General features: G+C 42.8%; 1 protein-coding gene and 1 long non-coding RNA gene across 9 annotated transcripts in view; one reads left to right on the forward strand and one right to left on the reverse strand.

Moving 5' to 3' along the window:
• The window catches only part of PDE5A (phosphodiesterase 5A), a 128,489-nt gene extending 119,147 nt beyond the window's left edge, over positions 1 to 9,342 (forward strand). For all 3 annotated transcript variants that reach the window (XM_003899129.5, XM_003899130.5, XM_003899131.5), the window contains exons 19-21: positions 1,031 to 1,105; positions 2,467 to 2,550; positions 4,982 to 9,342. In XM_003899129.5, coding sequence (XP_003899178.1) covers positions 1,031 to 1,105; positions 2,467 to 2,550; positions 4,982 to 5,119 — 297 coding nt within the window. In that variant the 3' untranslated portion in view covers positions 5,120 to 9,342. The remainder of the gene's footprint in view (positions 1 to 1,030; positions 1,106 to 2,466; positions 2,551 to 4,981) is intronic.
• The window catches only part of LOC103884590, a 63,833-nt gene that overhangs the window by 9,303 nt on the left and 29,933 nt on the right, over positions 1 to 24,597 (reverse strand). For 5 of the 6 annotated variants that reach the window (XR_004182569.1, XR_004182567.1, XR_004182565.1 and 2 more), the window contains 2 exons: positions 9,218 to 9,308; positions 5,818 to 5,910 (listed from right to left, as the gene is read on the reverse strand). This is a non-coding gene — a long non-coding RNA (uncharacterized LOC103884590). Of the gene's footprint in view, positions 1 to 3,376; positions 4,174 to 5,817; positions 5,911 to 9,217; positions 9,309 to 24,597 lie in introns of those variants that run through there. The other variant, XR_004182568.1, reaches the window with a different exon arrangement.

The following is a 24,597-nucleotide window of genomic DNA, read 5'->3' on the forward strand; positions in this document are numbered from 1 at the left end:
TGACACTTACAGGAAATGCTCATTGGACTAGCATTTTAGATTTCAGATTTTTTGATTTGGGATATAACTTATACTTCTGGCTTGTTTCTTAAGGTCATCCCTTTAATGACTTTGAAAATTAGAAGAAGCAAAATTACTTTTCTCATGGTTAGCCTTCTAGGCTATGCCGCAGCTCTAAATAGACATTAACAAGTAGAATATAGAGATTTCTGGGGCTTGTAGATATAGGAATTATTGATATAAGATGTCGAGAAGGTTCTGAATGGAGCCTGTTACCAGGAGGCTAGAAAAAAATCCTTCCCTCTAACTAAGTAACTGCTATAATGTTTCGCAGAGGCAATACAGGCTCAGAAAAGTGATGGATATCCATGCAGTGACATATATATTGTGTTTTTTTTTTTTTTTTTCAAGATTTCATTTTGAGTCCTTAATGTGCTATTTAGGATTGTTGACAGGCTGCTGTTGGTCAAGGCTCTGGGCTGCGTAGTCAGGTAGCCTAGTAACTCTTCCTACAGGCTCATCTCATGAAACAGACATGCCGAGAAAACAAGATCAAAAACTCATTCTCCATGTGCCAAAGCCAACACACCATAAGCACTTAGGTGATCTTTACTTACCTTCCTGCCACATCATAAACAGGACTATATGCCTGTTTCTAACCAAGGAAGAGAATAGAAGAGGGAAGAATGTGTCTTCTTATATCCTTTCTTTCTCCTGAATCAAACCCTTGTACATACCGTTTTATGGGGGGAAAATAAATGAAGGAAGAAAACGTTTTTAAATAAAATTAAAAGGGAAAAATGTTGGAAGCTACCAAAGAGAGAGAGAGATACCTAAGTGAAAAAGAGTATAATGGAATAGTCAAGAGAGCATGCTTTGGATGTGGACTACTTGTCTTCAGGTATCAAGCTGCTGCTTCTTTGCTATAAAATGGAGATATATAGCTCCTAACAGGGCCTCCATTCACAGTCTCTGTTTTAAAGAATGATATGCTTTTCATTGTCAAAACTGAGTCTGTTATTTATTTCAGATAGCAGAACTTGTAGCAAGTGAATTTTTTGATCAAGGAGACAGAGAGAGAAAAGAACTCAACATAGAACCCACTGTAAGTATGAAACCTTGTTGGTAGGAATTCAAATGCATTGTTTTAAAGTTGTAGACTCCTTTTTATGGTCCTATGGCATCTTTCCTTAGGACCACAATTTCTGATTTTATTTGTTAAAACTTTTTTCTCATTGGAAGAATTATACATATTCATTACAGAAAGCAAAACCAATAAAAGGCATAAAAAAGACACTTGGGGTCATCATATTGTATCACTGTTTTTTTGTAATTTGTTTTTTCTGCTTAAGTATTATAAACCACTTTTCATTTTAACAAATATTCTTATGTACTATCATGATTACATGAAATAGATGTAACCATAATTTACCTACTTCCCTTGGTGTAATGTTTGCAATGTTCACTATTACAAACAGCACTGTGATAAACATCCATCATAGATGTTTCACTCCTACTCCTTGGTTCCTGCCATCAAAAGAATGTAATAAAGAAGCTGTGGCTGACAGGGAAACGAAGGAGAGATACCAAAAGAAACATGGAGGAAAAAAGACCAGATGTCATGCCACCACCGTCTCCCCAGTTTTCTCAGTATTCTACTTGTTTACTCCTTTGTTCAAAGTTCTCCTCAGAAATGTGTTCACAGCAGTGTTTCATCTATAATAGATGTTTATCACAGTGCTGTTTGTAATAGTGAACACTGCAAACATTACACCAAGGGAACTGATAAACCACTAAACCTCATTCTTCATTATCTTGTTAGCATAAATTCCTAGTTGTCATGTTGAAGGGCAAACAGTATTTAAAGGTCTTTGATACATACTGCCTTTTTACGTAGAGTATGGATCTCAAATACAAGTAAAGATTCCTCTCAACCCACTTCTGTTTTTTTGGAATGAATTTCCTTGAAATGAAACATAAGAGTTTTCCTGTTTTCTTTTCTTTTTTTCTTTTTTTTTTTTTTTTTTTTGGATTAATTCCTATCTGACCTTCCTAGGCTAACCCACTGATTCACCTTTCTAGAGCCAGCTTTCATTGTGTTCTTTAAATAAATGCTACACAGTGGCTCATGCCTGTGATGCCAGCACTTTGGGAGACCAAAGCAGTCAGATCACTTGAGGTCAGGAGTTGTAGACCAGCCTAGCCAACATGGTGAAACCCCATCTCTACTAAAAATAAAAAATTAGCCAGGCTTGGTGCTACACACCTGTAATCCCAGCTACTCAGGAGGCTGAGGCAGGAGAATAGCTTAAACTCGGGAGGTGGAGGTTGCAGTGAGCTGAGATGGCACCACTGCACTCCAGCCTGGACAACAGAGTGAGACTCCATCCCTAAAAATAATAAAGTAATAACTAACTAACTAAATAAATGCACATCTGTGTGTTTGGTCTGTATTTGTATTTTCAGGATCTAATGAACAGGGAGAAGAAAAACAAAATCCCAAGTATGCAAGTTGGGTTCATAGACGCCATCTGCTTGCAACTGTATGAGGTATTTATATGAAAACTACTAGACTTGCTAAACTTGGACTGTTATGAATTAGAACCTAAAGTAAATTGAAGAGATTAATATTAGGTGCCTATTTTTTGCTTCTAAATCAAGAAATAAAATTATTACTAGTATGGTTTCTTTTACTGATGAACATGTTTGTACTGAACAAGGAACACATACTAATATCTATTGAGTGCCTACTATGTGCTAATCTCCAACAAATTGATTTGGGGATGCTAAGAAGAATTATGTGCCAGTATTACCCTCAAGGAACAATACTGTATATACTGTGCATTAGCATATTCTTTTTTTAAGTCTAAATTTTAGCCTAAATAAAGAAAAGTAATCCAACTTTTTCTCATTGTCATAATGTGGCTTTACTCTAGTTATAAAAATTTTCTGAGGATTAAAAGGAGGTGGGTAGAATATTGCAGGTTCCCATTTCCACGTATCTGCTGGCTTGGCTTCTGGATGTGGGGGTGATTATTGTAGGCAAATGGATTCTCCCTAAAACATCTAATTTATTAGTTTAGATGTTTATGACTCAGATGCAGAAAGAAGAGGTTGTCTTTGTCTTTGAAAGTTTAAACAGAAAACTATTGTAAGTTTTAATTATTTGGAAAAAGAACATTTGTCATGGAGTTATCATAGAATGTCAAAACCAGAAAAAAAAAAAAAAAAACCTAGAAATTTTCTAATCCAGATGTTTCAGATTTAGTAATTGAACTTGTAAAGTTCATCTTCCAATGAGATAGATTATTTGTCCCAAACAGGTGGTTAGTGGGAGAGGTGCATCTACAGTCCAGTTCTCACTCCTACTCCAGGGTTCTCGCCATCAAAAGAATTTAATAAAGAACTGTGGCTGACAGGGAAAGGAAGGAAAGATACCAAAAGAACCGGGGGGAAAAAAAAAAAAAAAAAAAAAACAGGTGTCATGTGCCACTGTCATCTCCCCATTTTTCTCAGCATTCTACTTGTTTACTCCTTTGTTCAAAGTTCTTCCTCAGAAGTATGAAGTGTGTTCAGAGCATTGTTTCAAACACTTGGACATCTCATTCTTTCCATAACAGATGCTTTCCTTATTGATTGGATTAAGAGTTTCTCCATTAAAAATACTAATGGCTCTTTTGATTTTTCTCTATCCCTGTAAATACAGTCAACATAGTAATCACATCACCTATTATAGATGTTATCCTTCTACTATATATATGTATGTATGTATGTATGTATACAAGTATTCATTTTATTTGAATCTGCTGTTGAAAGTTCTATGTGATACTGACATGTATTTTTAACATTATTACAAAAATAGTTATGTTCTCACTATAGAAAAATCAGAGGTCGGGCATGGTGGCTTAGACCACTAATCCCAGCACACTTTGGGAGGCCAAGGCAGGTGGATCACTTGAGCTCAGGAGTTTGAGGCCAGCCTGGCCAACATGGTGAAACCCCATCCCTACAAAAAATAGAAAAATTAACCAGGTGTGGTGGCATGCGCTTGTAGTCCCAGTCACTTAGAAGACTGAGGCAGGAGAACTGCTTGAGTAGGGGAGGAGGGGGTTGCAGTGAGCTGAAATCCACACCACTGCACTCCAGCCTGGGCAATGGGAGTGGAAACCTGTCCTAAAAAAAAGAAGAAAAAGAAAAATCAGAATTACTGAGAAGCAAAAAGGAAAATAAAACCAGTTACAATCCACTACCCAGAGAAAACTACAGATAACATATCAATGTATATGCTTTATGACATTTTCATATACTTTTCATTTAATAATAAGTAATTGCCTTTTGCAATCCATAATGTCATTATATCCATATTTTATGTATCAAATGTGTTTCTGTGAGGGTTCTTTTTTTTTATTATTCTGTGGGGGATTTTCTAGTAACAACCTATTGTTGAGTATTTGTAATTTTAAGTGTTTCACTATTAGGAAGCAATCTGAAATGAACATTCTTGTGGCTAAATATTTATGGCACTATAATTGGTACATAATAATGCCATACCGAATTATGAATCTTTATTATAATATAATCCTCGATAAAAGCCTATTTAAGTACATTGTATGAAACCATTCCCTAGAAAAACACAAAAACTAAGCAACTCCTGATGCAGTCACACTTAGGGAGAGCCAACTGTACTACACAGAAACAAAATGGCTTTTTTCCCCTAAAAGTGGATTCCACACAGATCTGCCTCCCTAGCACAGTAATGTTATTTTGGAATGTGTGTTTGCTCTGTCTCTCAGCATGTACTCCTTATCTGTAGTGTTTTAGAAGAATCATGTGTAAATGATCTGTGTATGTGCTCACACAGCTTGTGAAAATTTCAGCAGTGAGTCTGCTCATGAAATGAGTGGCCCTTTGTAACAGGCCTGTGGGAGAGGGCTTATTTCCTGGCTTCCCTCTAGCTCTTTGCTTTCTTTTTTTTCTTTAGGCCCTGACCCACGTGTCAGAGGATTGTTTCCCTTTGCTAGATGGCTGCAGAAAGAACAGGCAGAAATGGCAGGCCCTTGCAGAACAGCAGGAGAAGATGCTGATTAATGGGGAAAGCGGCCAGGCCAAGCGGAACTGAGTGGCCTATTTCATGCAGAGTTGAAGTTTACAGAGACGGTGTGTTCTGCAATATGCCTAGTTTCTTACACACTGTCTGTATAGTGTCTGTATTTGGTATATACTTTGCCACTGCTGTATTTTTATTTTTGCACAACTTTTGAGAGTGTAGCATGAATGTTTTTAGAGCACTATTACATATTTTTTGTATATTTGTTTTATGCTACTGAACTGAAAGGATCAACAACATCCACTGTTAGCACATTGATAAAAGCATTGATTGTGATATTTCGTGTACTGCAAAGTGTAAGCAGTATTCTTGCACTGAGGTTTTTTTGCTTGGGGACTATTTTAAATAATTGGTTTTTGTGTTTTCTGAATTACCATTTTTTCAAGACTGTTTGGAATCTTTCCTTTTTCAAAAGTAGGTTAGGAGCAAATTAACATACATTCTGTGACATTTAAAGGCTTCACAGGATAGTGAAAAATGGTGGCTGAGTGGATTTTAAGGAGAAATAATTGTATTTGTCAACAATGTCTTTTTTAAAAAGTTAAGGCACTCTGAAACAAACGGAAAGTACTATGAAACTGTATTGTAAAGAAAACATTATTTAATTGACTTGGCTGTTTTGTGAGAGAACAGACCAGAGAGAACTTTGTCATTTCAGTGCAGTACATTTTTCTAAAGGCTACCCATAAAATCACTTTCATCTCACCTACCTGATGCAAAGCAGGTGAAACCTTAGGAGATGATCCAGTCACTGACTTGATTGAGGGATAAGTGTGATCTAGAAATGGAATGGCCTTGGATGTCTGTCAGTGAAGAAAATGTTCTGTCAGAAGATCTCTCTAAGAGTTTTTTTTTTTTCCTTCTGAGCTTTCTTTTCAAAATAAAAGTGACAATTGGAGCATTGACCTGAAGTGAGACGTGACTATAGATAAGAGAGTACAAAATGACTCTTTTTCCTGTCAATTGAAATTTAAAGAAAAGTTTTAATTATATAAATAGCAAAGGGCTATTGCCAATACTAGGGTCAAAAATGAATTTGAGGAACAGTGGGTAAGAAACTTTATGCCTGAATAACATTTAGCAGTATTGTGATTGAAAAATTGCCATATTTTGATGTACAGGACAAGTCAACTGAGATCCAGAGAATTCTGGATGTGAATGCTAAACACTGGCCCTTAATTCATATTCAGTGGTATTTTCTTCCCATAACATTTAGTATAGTTAACATTTTCTTAGAATTTGAGCCCATTTAAGTAGATTAATATTCTACATGTGTGCCCCTAAATACACATTTATTCAATATTGGAGAAATAGATAACGAATTAAGCAACTGGTCTAGGAAGGGAAAATTTATTTCAAATATGCAGGAATGTTTGGATTTGGGGAGAGTAGAAAGGAGAGATTTGCTTGATTTGTTAATTTCTACCTCCAACCCACAAAAAAAGATATTTGTTCTGAGTTTCTATCACTAATTTGGATAGAAAATTTCTTAAGGACATGGTAATGCAGCATTCTCAAGGACCTTTTGCCAAAATGTGTTTTCCATCTGTGTCCCAATTCCCCTAAATTTTGCCTAAAATTCAATATGTTCCTTAAGTTTTTAAAATTCTGAGTGTGTATATATATCTTGACATAATGCAGTTTTATTTTTATCATTCTTGTTAAAAAAAAAACACAAAAAATAGAAGCAAACCCCATTGTATTGCCGTTATTTTGTATTTGGTAAAGGTTACTCTAGGAAGTTACCAACTGTTTAATGCTATATGTATTGTATACTTGTATTTTCAGGATATTTTATTTTTTTGCCATACACATAAAATTTGTAAGGTTGCCCCTTGGTGGCACTGGTATGTAAAATACACAGACTATCACTAAAATAATAGCTATATATACATACAGGTGTATACTTATGCATGCATACATAAATCCTTAGTATAGAAAAATTGCTTAAAGAATAGCAATCTTTAATAAACCTTTTTATTACATTGTGATTTAGCAGTTATGCTAAAATATGTACTTATACTTTAGTAGTTTGTTTGGTCCCCTCTAGTATGTGTCACTGAGAAATTTTTTGAAGACATAGTAGATCGTGTTTAGAGGCTTTGTATGTGTGTCATTTTAATAAGCAAGAAGATATATTTAGATTAGAAATGGTTTGGTCTGCCTTTGAATCATGTTTATTTTACTTTACTAGTTTAGACATTAAAAGAAGCTGGGCAATGCCTATTTTATTTTATTGTTGGATATTTCAGTTCATACAAAGAAGAATACTTCTTTAGAGCTGGTTAATTGGTTCAAATAATTTTTAATTTCCTTTCCAGTATCTTCTCAAGTTGGAAAAATATACATATAGTCCTCCTTCACCTTACTCTATATTTACATTACCCATAACTAGCAAGAAGTACTTGTTCTAGATTTTTTGTTTGTTTAGTTATAAGAGAGTAACATGATACCATTTAATTTCCATTTTTAGCCAGAAAAGACCCCACTATTTTACTAACTTGTTAAAAGATATCTATGTAATTGCCTGGCCTTATGTTTTTCAGTAGATTAGACTGTGCCAATCACAATCCTGGGAGGATTTATGTAAGTCACTTAACCTCTGTGTGCCTAGACAAGTTATGCTTTTTTTAAAGGAGTTATGTTTGAGCAAAGCCTTTGTCTTCAAGCAAAATGTCACGGAAGGCAGCTACTTTATAAGCCCAATGGGTGGTGGAGACCACTGTCAGAAATGGGATATTAGCGTAAAGAGAAGGTGATCTATTCCCATGTGTCATTTCTAATGCTGAGTTTCCAAGACTGAACAAAGAGAATATATTTATTCAGCTTCACTTGCAGATCACTAGTGAATGTGAGATTTAGAGCTCACTGAGTACATTGCTTCAAGGTACAAACCCAGGATGATGATGTTGTCATCACTGTCTTTTAATTTTGAAGAATAGTTTCATTTAATAGGAGTATTAGAGATAAGAAAGTATATGAAAATATACTGGAAATATTGGATTCTTGGAGAAAACTGTTCAGTCACAGATATATTCTTGCCAAGCAGTGAAGTGCCTTTATTTTCAGCATAGCAAACAAATACCAGACCTGTTCCAATTTGATTTACAGTTTTTTTTCTGTGTTTTTCACCAGATTGTACTCCTAAAACTTAACAGGCTATCACAGGTAATTGTCTTTTGTTTACAAGATTGATTTAAAATGAGAGGATAAAAAACGTCATCATTATCCTCTCTTATGAATAACTGTAGTCAAAATAAGGTGGCACAATTTAATTGTTTTGTGTCAGAAATACATTGACCCGCCTTTTATTGAGTCCTGCCACATGTTAGGTACTGTGCTCAGCTGTGGAGACAGAGCAGTGACCTCAAGGAGCTCACAGTCCCTGAAGGAGGTCCTGGAGAAGAGACTTAGCTTCTGATACTGCCGATTTAACCTGAGAACATGGGGTATACTGCATCACTTCCATTTTCATCAATAACATATATTTTATGTACCTTCTTTACCTGAAACTTACTAAGAATCTACCAGTGAACAAACATCCTGTCTTCTTGCAAGTATGAATTAGTTAACCTGTTGATAGTTGAAGAACACTTTAGGAGTTTTGTATTCTTGTATATAGTTTATTTTTTCCATATGCTAGCCAGGTAAAGATTACACAGTTCTTCAGGACTGTTAAATTGTGCATGGTTTTGGACCCCTTCTGCTCTACTATAGAGAGCAAAGAAGAAAGTATTAAAGCTCACTTTACCATTCCATATACTTACTAAAAGCCTGTGTAAACATATCTTAATGAATGTTGTTGAAAGCAATGTAAATAGTTGAACATATAAATTTATATTACAGTTTAAGAAAAGAAAACCTTATGAGGCATCACTAGCCACTGTTAATATCTACTTGTATTCTTATACCTTTTCAATATATTTGAACAAATATAGTTTCTGGCACTATTTTTATACTCGGAAAAGGAGTTACTATGTATATTATGCTTAGCTTTTAAGTCATTTTAAATAACCATGAATGTTGATTTCATTTCTTTCCTTTCCTCCATCATGAGAGTCATTTCACATGACTCTTTTATGACAAAATCACTTTAAAGGAACAACTTACCTCCGATTCTTGTATAAAGTCATGAGATGGTCAAGCTGGTTTTCCGTTGTGCAGATTCTTCACCTGTTAGTGGTTTCCTCATTTTGCCATGCTTTGTAAAAATAAAAAGAGTGAACAAGTCAGTATGAATACTGTGTGATTATTAGGGGACTCTGAATTTTAAGTGTGGGGAATTAATAGGGGAGTTTGGATTTTAGGCACGGAGAATGGGCCCAATAGTTTGAGAGACTTTAATCAAGCTAACCTGTGATCCTATTAGCTGAAGAAAAGTAATCCTTTCCTTAGCCTAGACTCTTCTCAGTAATAGTCTTCCTTTTATTAATACTCTTTGCTGCCAGTTTGGGGGCTATGTTTTCCATCTCCTTCTCACTTCAAGTCAATAATGACTCTTTGGAGGGTGATTATTACCAGCCTGATGCTACATGAGGAGCTGAGGCTTGGAGCTGAATACTTGACCAAATGGCATGAGCTGGATTTGAGCCCAGATCTGTCTAGTTGCAAATCAAGGGTCTATTCCTTAGTTCTCTTTTTGAATTTAAATGTATAAAGGTCTCAAATCTACTCTTGTAAGTCAAATGGGCTATCTGGAAGCATTAGAGACAGGAATTCCCTCACCCAGCAGGTTTGGTTCGTCTGAGTTTTTACAGTTAACATTTCTTAATTTAGTTCATCTGGTAATAGCTAAGAAAATGCCTTCACAGAATCCAACACCACTGTATCTCAGTGCTTCTAGTCTAGACGTGTGAAAGCATCAGTAAAAGCAGAATTTCTGATTTCATTATTTTGCCACTAGACAAGCCTTCTTCATGCGGGGCAGTGTACCTAGGTTATGTCTAATTCATAAAACTAAAGGAAGAAGTAAAGTATAAGCTCCTGTAGAACAATATTTTAGATTCTCTAACCACTAGAGAGTGCCAGAGCTTTAGTTATATTTAAAGAAGTAATCTTCCTTCCTGACCATAAAGAACTAATAAAACTTTTTTTTTTTTAAAGATTTTTAGTGGCTAAAAAATCGCAGGCTGTGTACACCCACCCTGTGATACTGTTCCTAAAATCCAGGAAGGGACAGGACGGTAAGACTTTCCATACAGTAGGAGCTGTACACTCACGCAGGGATTTTGTTCCTAATATCAAGGGGGGGAGAGCGTAATATTACTCCCAATACGGCAAGGGGTGTACATCCCCCCGAGATATTGTTCTTGGCATTCAAAACAGGAGAGGATGACATGACTCCAGATATCGAAGAAAGTGCAAACCCCCGTGTGATATTCTTTCTAATATCCAGAAAAGAAGAAGAGGATATTCATCCCCATATCACAGGAGGGGTACACTCACTCTGACATTTTTCCAAATATGCAGGGGCGAAAGAGGATAATCACATTCCCAATATCGCAGCAAGGGTTGTACACCCCCGTGTGAGATGGTCTTTCATAATGTTCCAAGGCCGAGGGTATATTACTACATATATGGCACAAAGTGTACACCCCCCAGGGATATTGTTCCCATAATCCTGGAGGGAAGGGGATGATATTACTTTAAATATCACAGAAGGCGTACACACCTCCAGTGATATTGTTTCTAATTTCCACGTGGGAGAGGAGGATATGACACCCAACATCGCAGGGAGTAGAAACACTGCTGGGATACTATTCTTAATATTCAGGGAGGAAGAGGATGATATTACTCCCAATACAGACAGGTGTACACCCTCTGAGGGTGTACACACTGAGGGTGTACACCCGTCTGTGAAAGAGTTCATAATTTCCAGAGGGGCAGATGATATTATACTATCGTAAACAGGCTGAGTCCACCATGGATCGTAATAGCCAGCAGGGAAGAGGGGGTGGCTATTTCTCCCCACATCGCGGGGGGTGCCTCACAATATCACAGTTGGGTGTACACTCCCTGCAGTACAAAGAATAATATTATTTTCTCTTTCTTTAGCTCTTGAGAGCAATATCACATGGTGGGTGGGGGACAACCCCTGCACTATTGGGAGTAATATCATTCTCTCTTTTTCTGGATAGTAGGAACAATATCACAGGCGGGATGGACAACCCCTGTGATATTGAGAGTAATATCATCCTCTCCCAACGTGGATATTAGGAACCATATCACAGGAGGCGTGTACACTTCAATATTGGTAGCGATATCATCCTCTCCTCCTTGGGTATAAGAAACAATGTGACAGGCGGGGTGGACACCCCCCGCGACTTGGGGAGTAATATCTCTCCCTGGATATTAGGATCCACAGTGGACACACAGCGTGTTTACGATTTTGTGAGTAATATCATCTCCCCCTCTAGACATTACAAACAGTATCAAAGACGGATGTACACCCTCTGCAATATAGGGAGGAATATCATCCTCTCCCCGCCTGGATATTAGGAACAATATAGGAGTGTTTATAACCCCTGTGATATTGGGAGTAATATCATCCTCTCCCAGGTGGAAATTAGGAACAGTATCACCAGGGGCATGTACACCCCCTGCGATATTGAAAGTAATATCATCCTCTTCCCTCCTGGATCATGGGAACAACATCACTGGGGGGTGTACACTTTCTGCGATATTGGGAGTAACATCGTCTTCTGTGCCTTGGAATATTAAGGACAATATCACGGGGGGGGCGTGTACATCTTCTACAATATTGGGAATAATATTATCCTCTCTCTCCCTGCATATTAGGAAAGATATCACAGAGTGAGTGTTCACCTCCTGCGATATGGGGATTAATACCATCTTCTCACCTTCCGGATATCAGGAAGAGTATCACACGGGGGTGTACAGTGTCTGCGATACTGGGAGTAATATCAACCTCTCGGCCTTGGAATATTAAGAAGAATATCACAGGGTGGATGTACACCCCCTGCCATATTGGGAGTAATATCAGCCTCTCCCCTCCATGGATATTAGGAACAATATCCCAAGCTGGGTGTATGCCTCCTGCTCTACAGGGAGTAATATCATCCTCTCCCTTCCAGGATATTAATAACAATATCACAGGGCGGGTGAACACAGCCTGCGATACTGGAATTATTATCATCCTCTCCCCCTCCAGATACTAGGAACAATATCACAGAAGAGCTGTGCCCTCCTTGTGATATTGGGAGTAATATCATACGCTTCTTCCGTGAATATTAGGAGCAGTATCACTGGGTGGCTGTCCATTCATTGCTATGTTGGGAGTCATGTCATACTCTACCCTCCTAGATATTAGGATCAGTGTCACAGGGTGAGTGTACCCCTACTGCGATATTAAAACTAAAATCATGCTCTCCGTCCCTGGATATTAGGAACAACATCACAGGTAGCTGTACACCCCCTGTGGTATTAGGAGTAATAATATGATTAATTATTAAACATCAATGATCGATTTTAATAATTATCAATGATACTATTAATAGGATACTATTATTAATTATGGATATTATTTTAAATATACGATTATGCACGCTTAAAATTATTATTGTCATTTAACAATATTATTAGTTCTTAATATTATTTTATTACCAACATCACTTAGTATTGATTTAAGTAACATTAATTATTGATATCATTTTATTATTAAGTGATATTACTGTTATTAATACTAATCGTTAACATTGTTAACCAGTATTAATTTTTACTATCTTTATTGTGATTATTAATATCGATGATTACTATTAATTTTTCTTATATTTATTAATATTAATTAATAGACTTGTTCCTGATATCCGGCGGGGAGAGGATGATATTACTCCCAATATCGAAGAAAGTGTACACCCCTCTATGATGTTATTCCTAATAGGGGGTAGAGGATGACATTATTGAAACTATGGCAGTGGATGTACATCCCTTCGGTCGTCTTGTTCCTTATATCCGGGTGGGAGAGGATGATATGACTCCCAATATCGCAGGGGGCGTAGACCTCCCCGTGATATTGTCCCTAACATCCAAAGGTGGAGAGGATGATATTTCTTTCAATTTCGCAGGGGACACCACCCCTGTGATATGGTTCCTAAAATCCAGGGGGCGAGAGGATGATATTAGTCTCAATATTGCAGGAGGTGTACACTCCCTAGTGATATTGTTCCTAATATCCAGGGAGGGAGAGGACGATATCACTCCCAATATCGCAGGGGGTGTACACCTCCTTGTGATATGGTTCCCTATATCCTGGGAGGGAGACAATGATACTAGTGGCAATATCGCAGGGGGTGTACACACCCACTGTGATATTGTTCCGAGTATCCAGAGGGAGAGAAAATGATATGACTCCCAATATCACAGGGGGTGCACATTCTCCTGTGATATTGTTTCTTTCATTCAGGGGGAGAGGATGATATTACTCCCAATATCGCAGGGGTTGTACACACCTCCTGCGATATTGTTCCTAATATCCCAAAGGGGAGAACATAATATTACTCTCAATATCGCAGGGGGTGTACACCTCCTTTGTAATATTGTTCTTAATATCCATGATGGGAGAGGATGATATGACTCCCAATATCGCAGCAAGAAGTGTACAGCCGCCTGTGATATCGTTCCTAACATCTAGGTGGGGAGAGGATGATATTACTGCCCATACTGCACGACTTGTAAAACCCCTTCGATATTTTGCCTATAATCCTGAGAGGAGAGGATGATATTACTCCCAATATCGAGGAAGGTGTACACCCCGCTGTGACACTATGCCCAATATCCACATTGGCAGACAATGGCATTATGTCCAATATCACAGGGGATGTACACCCACCCTGGGATATTGTTCCTTATATCGAGAGGGGGAGAAGATGCTATTGCTCCCAATAACGCAGGGACTGTGGCTGTACACCCCTCCTGTGATACTGTTCTTAATATTGTAGGAAGAGAGGATGATACTACACCCAATATCGCAGGGGGTGTACACCCACCCAGTGAAATTGTTCTTAATGCACTCCACCTCCCACCACCAGGGATATCGTTCCTAATATCCAGGGGAAGAGAGGATAACGTTATGCCCAATATCCCAGGGGAGTGTACACACCCTCTGTGATGTTGTTCCTAGTATCCAAAGGTAGAGACGATGATATAACTGGCCATATCACATGGGGTGTGCACCCTTCTGTGATATTGTTTTTGACATTTAGTGGGGGAGAGGATAACATTAATCCCAATATCGCAGAAGGTGTACAGACCCCTGTGATGTAGTTCCTAATGTACAGGGGAAAGAGAAGAATATTGCTCTCAACATCTCAGGGGGTGTAACCACCCTTCCCCCCGTATATTGTTCCTAATATGCAGCGGGGTGGAGGCGGATAGTACTCTCAATATCCCAGAAGGTGCACACACACCTGTGATATAGTTCCTAATATCCAGCGGGAAAGAGGCTGATTTTACTTTTGATATCTCAGTGGGTGTACACTGCCCCCAACCCCGGGGTATCATTCCTAATATCCAGGCGGGAAGAAGATGACATGGCTGACAATATCGAAGGGGGTGTACACCTCTTCAGTGATATAGTTCCTGATATCCATGGGGTGAGTGCATGATATTACTCCCAATAAAGTAGGAACCGTACAGCTACCCTGGGATTTTGTCCTTAATAACCACAGGGGAGAGGTGATCTTACTACCAATATTACAAGGGGTGTACACCCCTCCTGTGATAGTTTCTTCTAACCAGGAAAAGAGAAGATGGTATTAGTACCAATATTGAAGGGATGGACAGCCCCATGGGATACTGTTCTAAAGATACAGGTTGAAAGAGGACGAGATTCCATCCAATATAACAAGGGGTGTACACTCCGCCTGTGGTATGAATCATAAAACCTAGAAGACAGAATGACATTGCTTCCAAAGACACACCGGGTGTACACCCACCCTGTGACATTGTTCCTGTCATCTAAAGGAAGAGATGATGATACTACTCCCACTACCGGAGAAGGTACACACCCCCCTGTGATATTGTTCCTCATAACTTGTGGGGGGAGAGCATGATATCACTTCCAATATGACGGTGGTTTGACACCCAGTCTGTGATATTGCTCCTAATTTCCAGTAGGTAAAGTATGATGTTCCTGCCAAGAGAGTAGTGGGTGTACAGCCGCCCTGTGATATTTCTCCGAATATTCGGGGAAACACAGGAGGACATTACCTCAAATCTCACAAAAAGTGTACACCCATTGTGTGATATGGTTCCTAATATCCAGAGGTGCAGAGGATGGTATTCGTTCTCCTATCGCAGCTGTGTACACACAACCTGTGAAATTGTTCCTAATACCCTGAACAAAAGAGACTGCTAATAATGGACACACATTGCAGTGGGGAGTAATTGGCTATTACGATCCACATCGCAGGGCAGTTCAGGACACCAGCCCTGCCCCAATCTTGACCCAGACAGTGGGTGTCATGGGACCACCTCAGGGTGGGTGGTAGCTCAGCTCTAAGGTATCCCTGCTGCCAAAGACCAACTGTTCCTGCTAGTTTGAATCTGGCCACAGGGTCTCTGTTGGTGAGACAGATGACCATGAGGCAGACACCCTGAAATCTAGCACAGCAGAGCTCAACGCCCCCATGAGAGACACCATAGCATGCAGACTTTGCAGACATACCAGCGAAGGCCACAGCAGACCCTGAGTAAGGAAAAATCTGACCAAGATCCTGGGGTCCTGCCACACAGCCCTTAAACCAGGGACTGGAAACTGTTTCCCTAAAGAGCCAGGAGTCGGTATTTCAAGCTTTGCCAACTGATCTTTGCCTCAAGGATGCAACTCTGCCATGGCTGCACCACAGCAGCCTTCTGCAGGTGGCCTGTGAAGAGATGGGCATGACTGCACCCCCATAAAACTTTACTTATGGACAGGGAAACTTCTCAGTGTCATGAAGTGTTATTTGTTTATTTGTTCAACCATTTGGAAATGTAAAATCCATTCTTGATTCACGGGCCACAGGAGCAGGCAGGGACAGGCTGCCCCTTGCCGACCTCTGGAACGAGCTTAGAGAAGGAAATGACAGGCTGGGCCAGCGCAGCCTCCTCACAGCGGATTCGCTGCAGGAGGGTCCTTCTTAGCAACCACTTCTCATCCTTCGTCTTGGCTTCAAGTGCAGTTCAGGGAGGGAAAGAGAGAACAGAACTGGCCTCAGCAACAAGAAGGAAGGAGATGCAGGGTCAAGCAGCCATGCGGGTCGATCACACTCAACATTCACACCAAGCGGAGCACAGGCAGGACGAGCCAGGGGGGCCGAAGTGGAGGCTCTCTAGGGGGGGACAGACCTCTGGGTGGGCAAGATTCTCTACCTAAAACTCATAGAAGCTCTACACAGCAGTAGTTACAGAAAACACACACTAAGAAAAAGGCCAAAATAAAAATAGGACACCAAGTTTGGCCAACCGGGTCTTACGAGCCAATAGGTAAGAAAGCCCAGGAGGGCCCACCAGAGGAGCTGGGGGTGGGTTCCTGCCTGCAGGGGGCCTGGGACACCCCATTTCCACAGAGGAGGACCCAAGCTTTGGGGAGGAAGCTGTCAGAGTCACCCAGTGAGCTGATCACAGCTGGAGCCACAGAGCAGGTGAGGAGCCCTGGCCACGTCCCTGTGAAGGCTGAGAAGCTGAGGTGGGGGCACACCCCCAGGGACAGATGCAAACAGTGGACCGTGGGCCCTCCTCCTGCCCAGAGGATGCTCAGCTCCCAAGGGACCACCAAGGCCTGGAACCCAGGGACACACCACCTGACCATCATGCCCAGGCCTCCTGGACCAGGCAATGTCCAGTATAGGCAGGCAGTCTGGGCTTGGGGCTAGCACAGGGGTGGATGGTCCTGCTAGGCAGACCTCCTTCTCCCTACCAGCTGGGCTGGTTGCACTGTAGTTTTGGTTCAGGCAACATATTGCTGCCCACTTTGGCCACACCAGTCCCTGGCTCCCTGGCTAGGCCCAGTGCTGTCCAACCCACCTACACAGGCCCCACACACCCAGTGCCCACCAGCCTCCTGTCAGCCAGGAAGACCCATGCTCATCCCCTGAAGTATCCGTGGGAGCCTGCATCCCACAGGGACCCACAGCTTAGAGCCAACCTCCATGGGGGCCTCTTGGTTGTGGTGGCAGGGACGGGGGGAGTTGACCTCCAGCCTTCCCATCCTGGCCACTGTGTTTTGTGGGGATCATTCAGTCCTAGGAGCTTCCTGGGGACCCCAGAAGGAAGAGAACAGGGTGGTCACGGCAGCCTCAGCCCCAGGCTCTGGGCCCAAGCACAACAGTCCTTTGGTTCTGGTTTGATCTGTGCGGTAACAACAGGTCATGTCATTCACACAAGGATTGGCTTCAATACAATGCATCAAGGGACTGTGGAGCACACAGATCAGCCTCCAGGCCAGTTACACATGGTGACTTAGCCAGTGCAGGCTGGGGAGTGGAAAAGCTGACCCCTGACCTCCCCACCTACCCTGCCCACCAGATGCCAGTAGCGGCCAGGGATCCCTGACTTCAGGCAGAGGCAGGCAGCACAGTTGCTGCCTCCTTTGATCCCATCCCAGGGTCCACAGGGCCTGGAGAAACCTGGCAGGGGCTGAGTTGGGAGAATCAAGCAGGGGGATGCCAAGTGATGAATGTGAGGGACTGGGTATGAGGGGCACTAAGGGCACAGGGTCTGCTTCCCCTGGGGAGGTGGCAGCGGGACATATAGTAGCCAAACCTCCGCAGGCCCCACCCTGCTGCCAGGCACACGTGGTGCCCATACCCACCCCAACGTCTGCAGGAAGGTTCTTCATCAACAAAAGGGGAGGACGCACCCACACCCACCTAGGCATTGGTGCCTACACACATCAAAGAAGAAAATTCCTGCTGTGCCCAAGGTGTGGGGAAAGGGGCAATGTCCCCTTCCTCCCCATGGTGGGTCCAGAATTACCTGCTCCTGCCAGCACCCCCACCCCCAACTCCACAAGCTGCTGACCTCCACCACAGTGCCATGCCACGTGCCAAGAACAGCTCAGCGGTACGTCCCAAAGGGTGCTATCCTGGAGCGGCTGTGCTGGGCAAGGGACACGTTTCCTAGTCACAGAGGTTTTCTTTCTTTCCCAAACTCACCGGCCCTGTGCCTCGCTCTCCCCCACTGTGGCACAGTGTAAAAATCCCATCTTGAAGGCTAGGAACCCAGAAAGGTCACCACACCTGGTGAAATGGGGGATGGAACTCCCTGCCTTGGACCTCTTGCTCCAGGACTGATGTCCATTGGGACATGGCCAGGCCAGCATCCTGGGGAGGGCTGCATTCCCTGCCTGGGGAACCTTGTTCCCTGTTAGGGATCACTGGAGTTGAGGCCCCTAATGGATTGGGGGAGGCACAGGGGTAGAATGGAGGTAGCCTCATCATACGGGCCTGTGTAGACCCCAGAAAACAAGCATTGAGTTCAGACTCTTGTCTGAAGCTGGCCACCTGAAAGTATTTGGGCTTTGGGGTGTGATGAGGGCCTGGGGTCAGGGAACAAAGTGTTCTGGTTTGGACACGCAGGAGGTTCTCTGCAGCTCTCTCAGCTACAGGGCATGTTGCTAAGTATATGCTTTTAAAAACCCCAGGAGGAGGGGGCACCCAGAAGGGGCCCTGAAGCCAAGGGCAAGGTCCAGCCTTTCCACCTCCCCAGCTGAAGACATGCTGGAGGACAATTCTCCAGAGTTTCATAACAAAGAAGAGAAAAAAGAGATCAAAAAGACCTGGAGGATAGGCAAGCTAATGAGGGCTTACTAGAATTACCCTGCCTAATCCTCAAAACAAGCCTTCCCTATCTGTCCTCTGGGCCAGGTGAGGAAACAGGTCACAGTAGAACATTCAGACCCTGGGCAGGCAGCTAGCAGCCTGGAGCCCAGGAGATCCAAACAGACTGCCCCAACCCCAGCCCTCAGCCAGGAGCGGCTCTGCCCACAGTTCATTCACTAGTAAATCAGGCTGACTGGGCTGCCTGCTCTTCCCCAATCCCCCTCACTCACCAGGCAACAGCCTCCCTGCTCATGGCTGCCAGACTGCGGATGGCAGTGCACACCCCCTTCATTCTGGCTTCTCAGCTGCCCACCAGGCCATCCCTCTCTGCCAGGCCACTTGGAGCCTGGCAGTGTGCATGCAGGGTGGACAGCACCTGGAATACTTGGGCCGGCTTGGCTGGAGGCTGCGGTTCCTGTGCAGGGTAGAGTTAGCGCCCCATCCCATTCTCTGGCCCCATGGCCCCTCTGAGAAGACCCTCCACATACTGCCAGGCCTTGACCACCAGTAGCCCCACATCCAGGAGGCATTGACGTGCTCATCTCTGATTGGCAGTGGACATGCAACCCTGGGGCAGACCCCTTAGAATCCCAGGTATGAGAGAGCTAGGTGAGGGCAAGAGCGGCCTCAGAGTGAAGTGGGCCTGCCCCTCCACACCTGTGGGTATTTCTCGAAAGGTGGAGATGAGAGACTGAGAAAAGAAATAAGACACAGAGACAAAGTATAGAGGAAGAAAAGTGGGCCCAGGGGTACCTGCGCTCAGCATACGGAGGACCCGCACCGGCACTGGTCTCTGGAGTTCCCTCAGTATTTATTGATCACTATCTCTACTACCTCGGCAAGGGGGATGTGGCAGGACTACAGGGTAGTGGTGGGGAGAGGGTCAGCAGGAAAACATGTGAGCAAAGGACTCTGTGTCATAAACAAGTTTAAGGAAAGGTGCTGTGCCTCGATGTGCACGTCGGCCAGATTTATGCTTGACTTTACACAAACATCTCTGTGCAGTAAAGAGTAGTAGTGCCGCCAGCATGTCTCACCTCCAGCCATAAGGCGGTTTTCTCCTATCTCAGTAAATAGAATGTATGGTCAGGTTTTACACCGACACATTCCATTCCCAGGGATGAGCAGGAGACAGATGCCTTCCTCTGATATCAACTGCAAAAAGGCCTTCCTCTTTCACTAATTCTCCTTAGCACAGACCCTTTACAGGTGTCAGGCTGGGGGACAGTCAGGTCTTTCCCTTCCCACGAGGCCATATCTCAGGCTGCCTCAGTGGGGAGAAACCTTGGACAATACCCAGGCTTTCTTGGGCAGAGGTCCCTGAGGCTTTCCGCAGTGCACTGTGTCCCTGGGTACTCCAGACTGGAGAATGGCGATGACTTTTACCAAGCATACTGCCTGCAAACACATTTTTACTAAGGCACATCCTGCACAGCCCTAAATCCATTAAATCTTGAGTCAATATAGCACATGTTTCTGTGAGCACAGGGTTGGGGCTAGGGTTACAGATTAACAGCATCTCAAGGCAGAAGAATTTTTCTTAGTACAGACCAAAATGGACTTTCTTATGTCTTCGTCTTTCTACATAGACACAATAACAGTCTGATCTCTCTTTCTTTCCCCCACACAGAGAGTGTCACCGCTGTATGTCAGCCACTGGGGGACAGGCTTCAGCTTACACCCACCTTCCAAATTCCACGCTCTCACCTGGGCAGAAGCTGGCCAGGATTTGGGGCCAATGGATGGGTGGGGTCTGCAAACGATACCGTGTTCAGGTCCCCGTGACAGCCTCACACTTGGGTGGTGGCCCTGCAGTTTCAGGTGCCACACACACGCCAGGCCCTGCTCGGGCCCTGACCTTTGAGGAGGGGGAGCAGCAGAACCCGGGCACTGACCCCAGAGTGCCACTCACACCCACAGACGATTCTCCACACAGGCATCTGGTCTCGATCCTGGCCACCTCCCCCTGCAGGGCCTCAGCTCTTTCCCAGGACTCACGTGCTCCTTCCTCACATGCAGCTCTGGTAGGATGCATTGCTCTGTACCCAGGGGCTCTGAGATGGCAATGGCCACGGTCATGCAGAGTGCAAGGGCACAGGCTGGGTGCCCATTGTGGGGACCCTGACTGTAGCACTCCCAGACTATCATCGGGCATGCTGCCCCCCAGGCTTAGCTAGGGCACCAGCGGTAGGAGTGCACTGCTCTGGACTCTGCAGGAGGAGGACAACTGTCACCGCATCTTTATGTTCTCCTGCTGGTGTCACTCTGTGCTTCTCATCTCCTGGTTGTAGGATTCAGAGCAGACTCTCTGAACACTTTGTGGGAAACAGCAGAGTCCAGCACAGGAGAAAAGCCCAGCTGCAAAGCTGAAAAAATGGCAGGTGTGACATGGGCCCCCATTCAGATTCTGTATTTAAATGAGGTCTTCTGGAACACCTGCTCTCATGGGATAATACTTCAAATACATACATACACACATACATATATATATATATATATAATTTCTTTTTCTTTTTGTTTTAGACAGAGTCTCGCCTTTTAGCCCATGCTGGAGTGCAGTGGCATGATCTCAGCTCACTGCAACCTCCGTCTCCCGGGTCCCGGTTCAAGCAATTCTCCTGCCTCAGCATCCCCAATAGCTGAGATTACAGGCATGCACCACCAGGCCCAGCTAATATGTTTTTTTTTTTTTTTTCTTGAGACAGAGCCTTGCTCTGTCACCCATGCTGGCGTGCAGTGGCATGATCTCGACTCACTGCAATTTCCACTTCCTCGGTTCAAGCTATTCTCCTGCCTCAGCCTCCCGAGTAGCTGAGAATACAGGCGCCTGCCACCACACCCGGCTAATTTTTTGTATTTTTAGTAGAGACAGGGTTTCACCGTGTTAGCCAGGATGGTCTCGATCTCCTGACCTCATGCGACAGAGCGAGGTCACCTGGGCGACAGAGCGAGACTAAGTCTCAAAAAAAAAAAAAAGAACAATATAAGCCAAATTCACTCAAAAGAAATAAAAACAAGATGACAAGTCAATGGCACTGAAAACAGAAAATCAACAGAAGAACTCAATAGGACAATAGCTGTTTCTTCATAAAGATCAACAAAATTGGTAACTATCAAGCCAGGCTAACAAAGAAAAAAAGAAATCACGCAAATTACTATAAGGTGAGTACAAAAGTAATGACAGTTTTTGCATTCTTGGAATTTGCTGTTTGATACTGGAATACCCTCTTAAATAAATGTGGTTATGCTATTCATCATTTTAATAGGCATTTCTTGCCTTTGTTTTTTTGCTAATGACTTATTACTTATTTATTTTAGACTATGGAAATGATGTCAGACAAAAAGCAAATTCAAGCGACTTTCTTATTCGAGTTCAAAATGGGTCCTAAAGCAGGGAAGACAACTCACAACATCAATGCACTTGGCCCAGGAACTGCTAATTAATGTACAGCGCAGTGGTTCAAGAAGTTTTGCAAAGGAGGCCAGAGCCTTGAAGATGAGGAGCGTAGTGGGCAGCCACCGGAAGTTGATAACGACCAATTGAGAGCAACCACTAATTTCGATCCTCTTACAGCTACACGAGAAGTTGGCAAAGAATTGAATGTCAACCATTCTATGGTCATCCGGCATTTGAAGCCAATTGGAAAGTCGAAAAAGCTTGATAAGTGGGTGCCTCATGAGCTGACCAAATATTTTAAAAATCATCCTTTTGAAGTGTTATCTTCTCTTATTCTATGAAACAACAATGGGCCGGGCGCGGTGGCTCAAGCCTGTAATCCCAGCACTTTGGGAGGCCGAGACGGGCGGATCACGAGGTCAGGAGTTCGAGACCATCCTGGCTAACACGGTGAAACCCCGTCTCTACTAAAAAATACAAAAAAAAAACTAGCCGGGTGTGGTGGCAGGCGCCTGTAGTCCCGGCTACTCGGGAGGCTGAGGCAGGAGAATGGCGTAAAAACCCGGGAGGCGGAGCTTGCAGTGAGCTGAGATCCGGCCACTGCACTCCACCCTGGGTGACACAGCGGGACTCCGTCTCAAAAAAAAAAAAAAAAAAAAAAAAAAAGAAACAACAATGAACCATTTCTTGATCAGATTGTGATATGCCACAAAAAGTGGATTTCATACAACAGCCAGCTCAGTGGTTGGACTGAGAAGAAGCTCCCAATCACTTCCCAAAGTCAAACTTGCACCAAAAAAAGGTCATGGTCACTGTTTGGTGGTCAGCGCCGGTCTTCTGATCCACTACAGTTTTTGAATCCTGGTGAAATCATTACATCTGAGAAGCATGCCAAGCTAATCGATGAGATGCACGGAAAACTGCAGCACCTGGAGCCAGCACTGGTCAACAGGAAGGGCCCAGTTCTCCACAACGCCTGACCACATGTCATACAACGAGGGCTTCAAAAGTTGAATAAACTGGGCTATGAAGTTTTGCCTCATCTGCCATATTCATCTGACCTCTCGCCAACCAACTACCACTTCTTTAAGCATCTTGACAACTTTTTGCAGGGAAAACACTTACACAACCAGCAGGTTGCAGAAAATGCTTTCCAAGAATTCATCGAACCCTGAAAGCATGGAATAAACAAGTTTATTTCTCATTGGCAAAAATGTGTTCATTGTAATGGTTTCTTTTTTTTTTTTTTTTTTTTTTTAGACAGAGTCTCACTCTGTTGCCCAGGCCAGAGTACAAAGGTGCAATCTCGGCTCACTGCAACCTCTGCCTCCTGGGTTCAAGAGATTCTCCTGCCTCAGCCTCTTGAGTAGCTGGGATTACAGGCACATGCCACCACGCCCAGCTAATTTTTGTGTTTTTAGTAGAGACGGGATTTCATCATGTTGATCAGGCTGGTCTCAAACTCCTGACCTCCTGATCCCCCCGCCTCAGCCTCCCAAAGTGCTGGGATTACAGGCGTGAGCCACTGCACCCAGCCCATTGTAATGGGTTCTATTTTGATTAATAAAGATGTGTTGCAGCATAGTTACAAAAATTTAAAATTCATGGTCCAAAACCACAATTACTTTTGCACCAACCTAATAATATAAGAATTAAAAGAGGCCTTTAAATTAGAGAGCCCATGGATGATAAAATAATAAAGAAAATTACAATCTCCATAACCCACAAACTTGGTAACTTAGACCAACTGGATGAATTAAAAGACACAACCTATTAATACTAAAACACAGGAGAAATAGGTATCTAAATATATTTATATCTATTAATAAAATGGAATCAATACCTAATAACCTTACAGAAAACTTATCTATTCCAAAAATCTGACATTCTGTCATGTTATTCTAACTGGTGCGATTTGGGGATTTCCATTTTGATAAGAACATAGGTGAGTCGCACACTTAATTTTAGTGCTCATTGGTCAGGAAACCTATGTCCACCATAGGATACTACTGCAGAGTGATGCGTTATGGAGAATTTAGACAAGATAATATGATTTTCAGAGTTAAAGGAAGACAACCTGTTTTATATACAGTAATTCCTCATAATATCATAGGGGATACAATATTTAAACTTTGGGGTATCCCCAGCTATAATTCTTATTTGAGCCACATGTGAATTTCAGACACAGAGGCTTACCAACTTTGGTGGCTTTCAACAAATGTGGAAGTTAATTCACAACCTATTTTGTGGAGGCATAAAATTCAATGAGCACT

The sequence above is a fragment of the Papio anubis genome, chromosome 3 (genome assembly GCF_008728515.1).
Source record: "Papio anubis isolate 15944 chromosome 3, Panubis1.0, whole genome shotgun sequence".
In the NCBI taxonomy this organism is placed as follows: domain Eukaryota; kingdom Metazoa; phylum Chordata; class Mammalia; order Primates; family Cercopithecidae; genus Papio; species Papio anubis.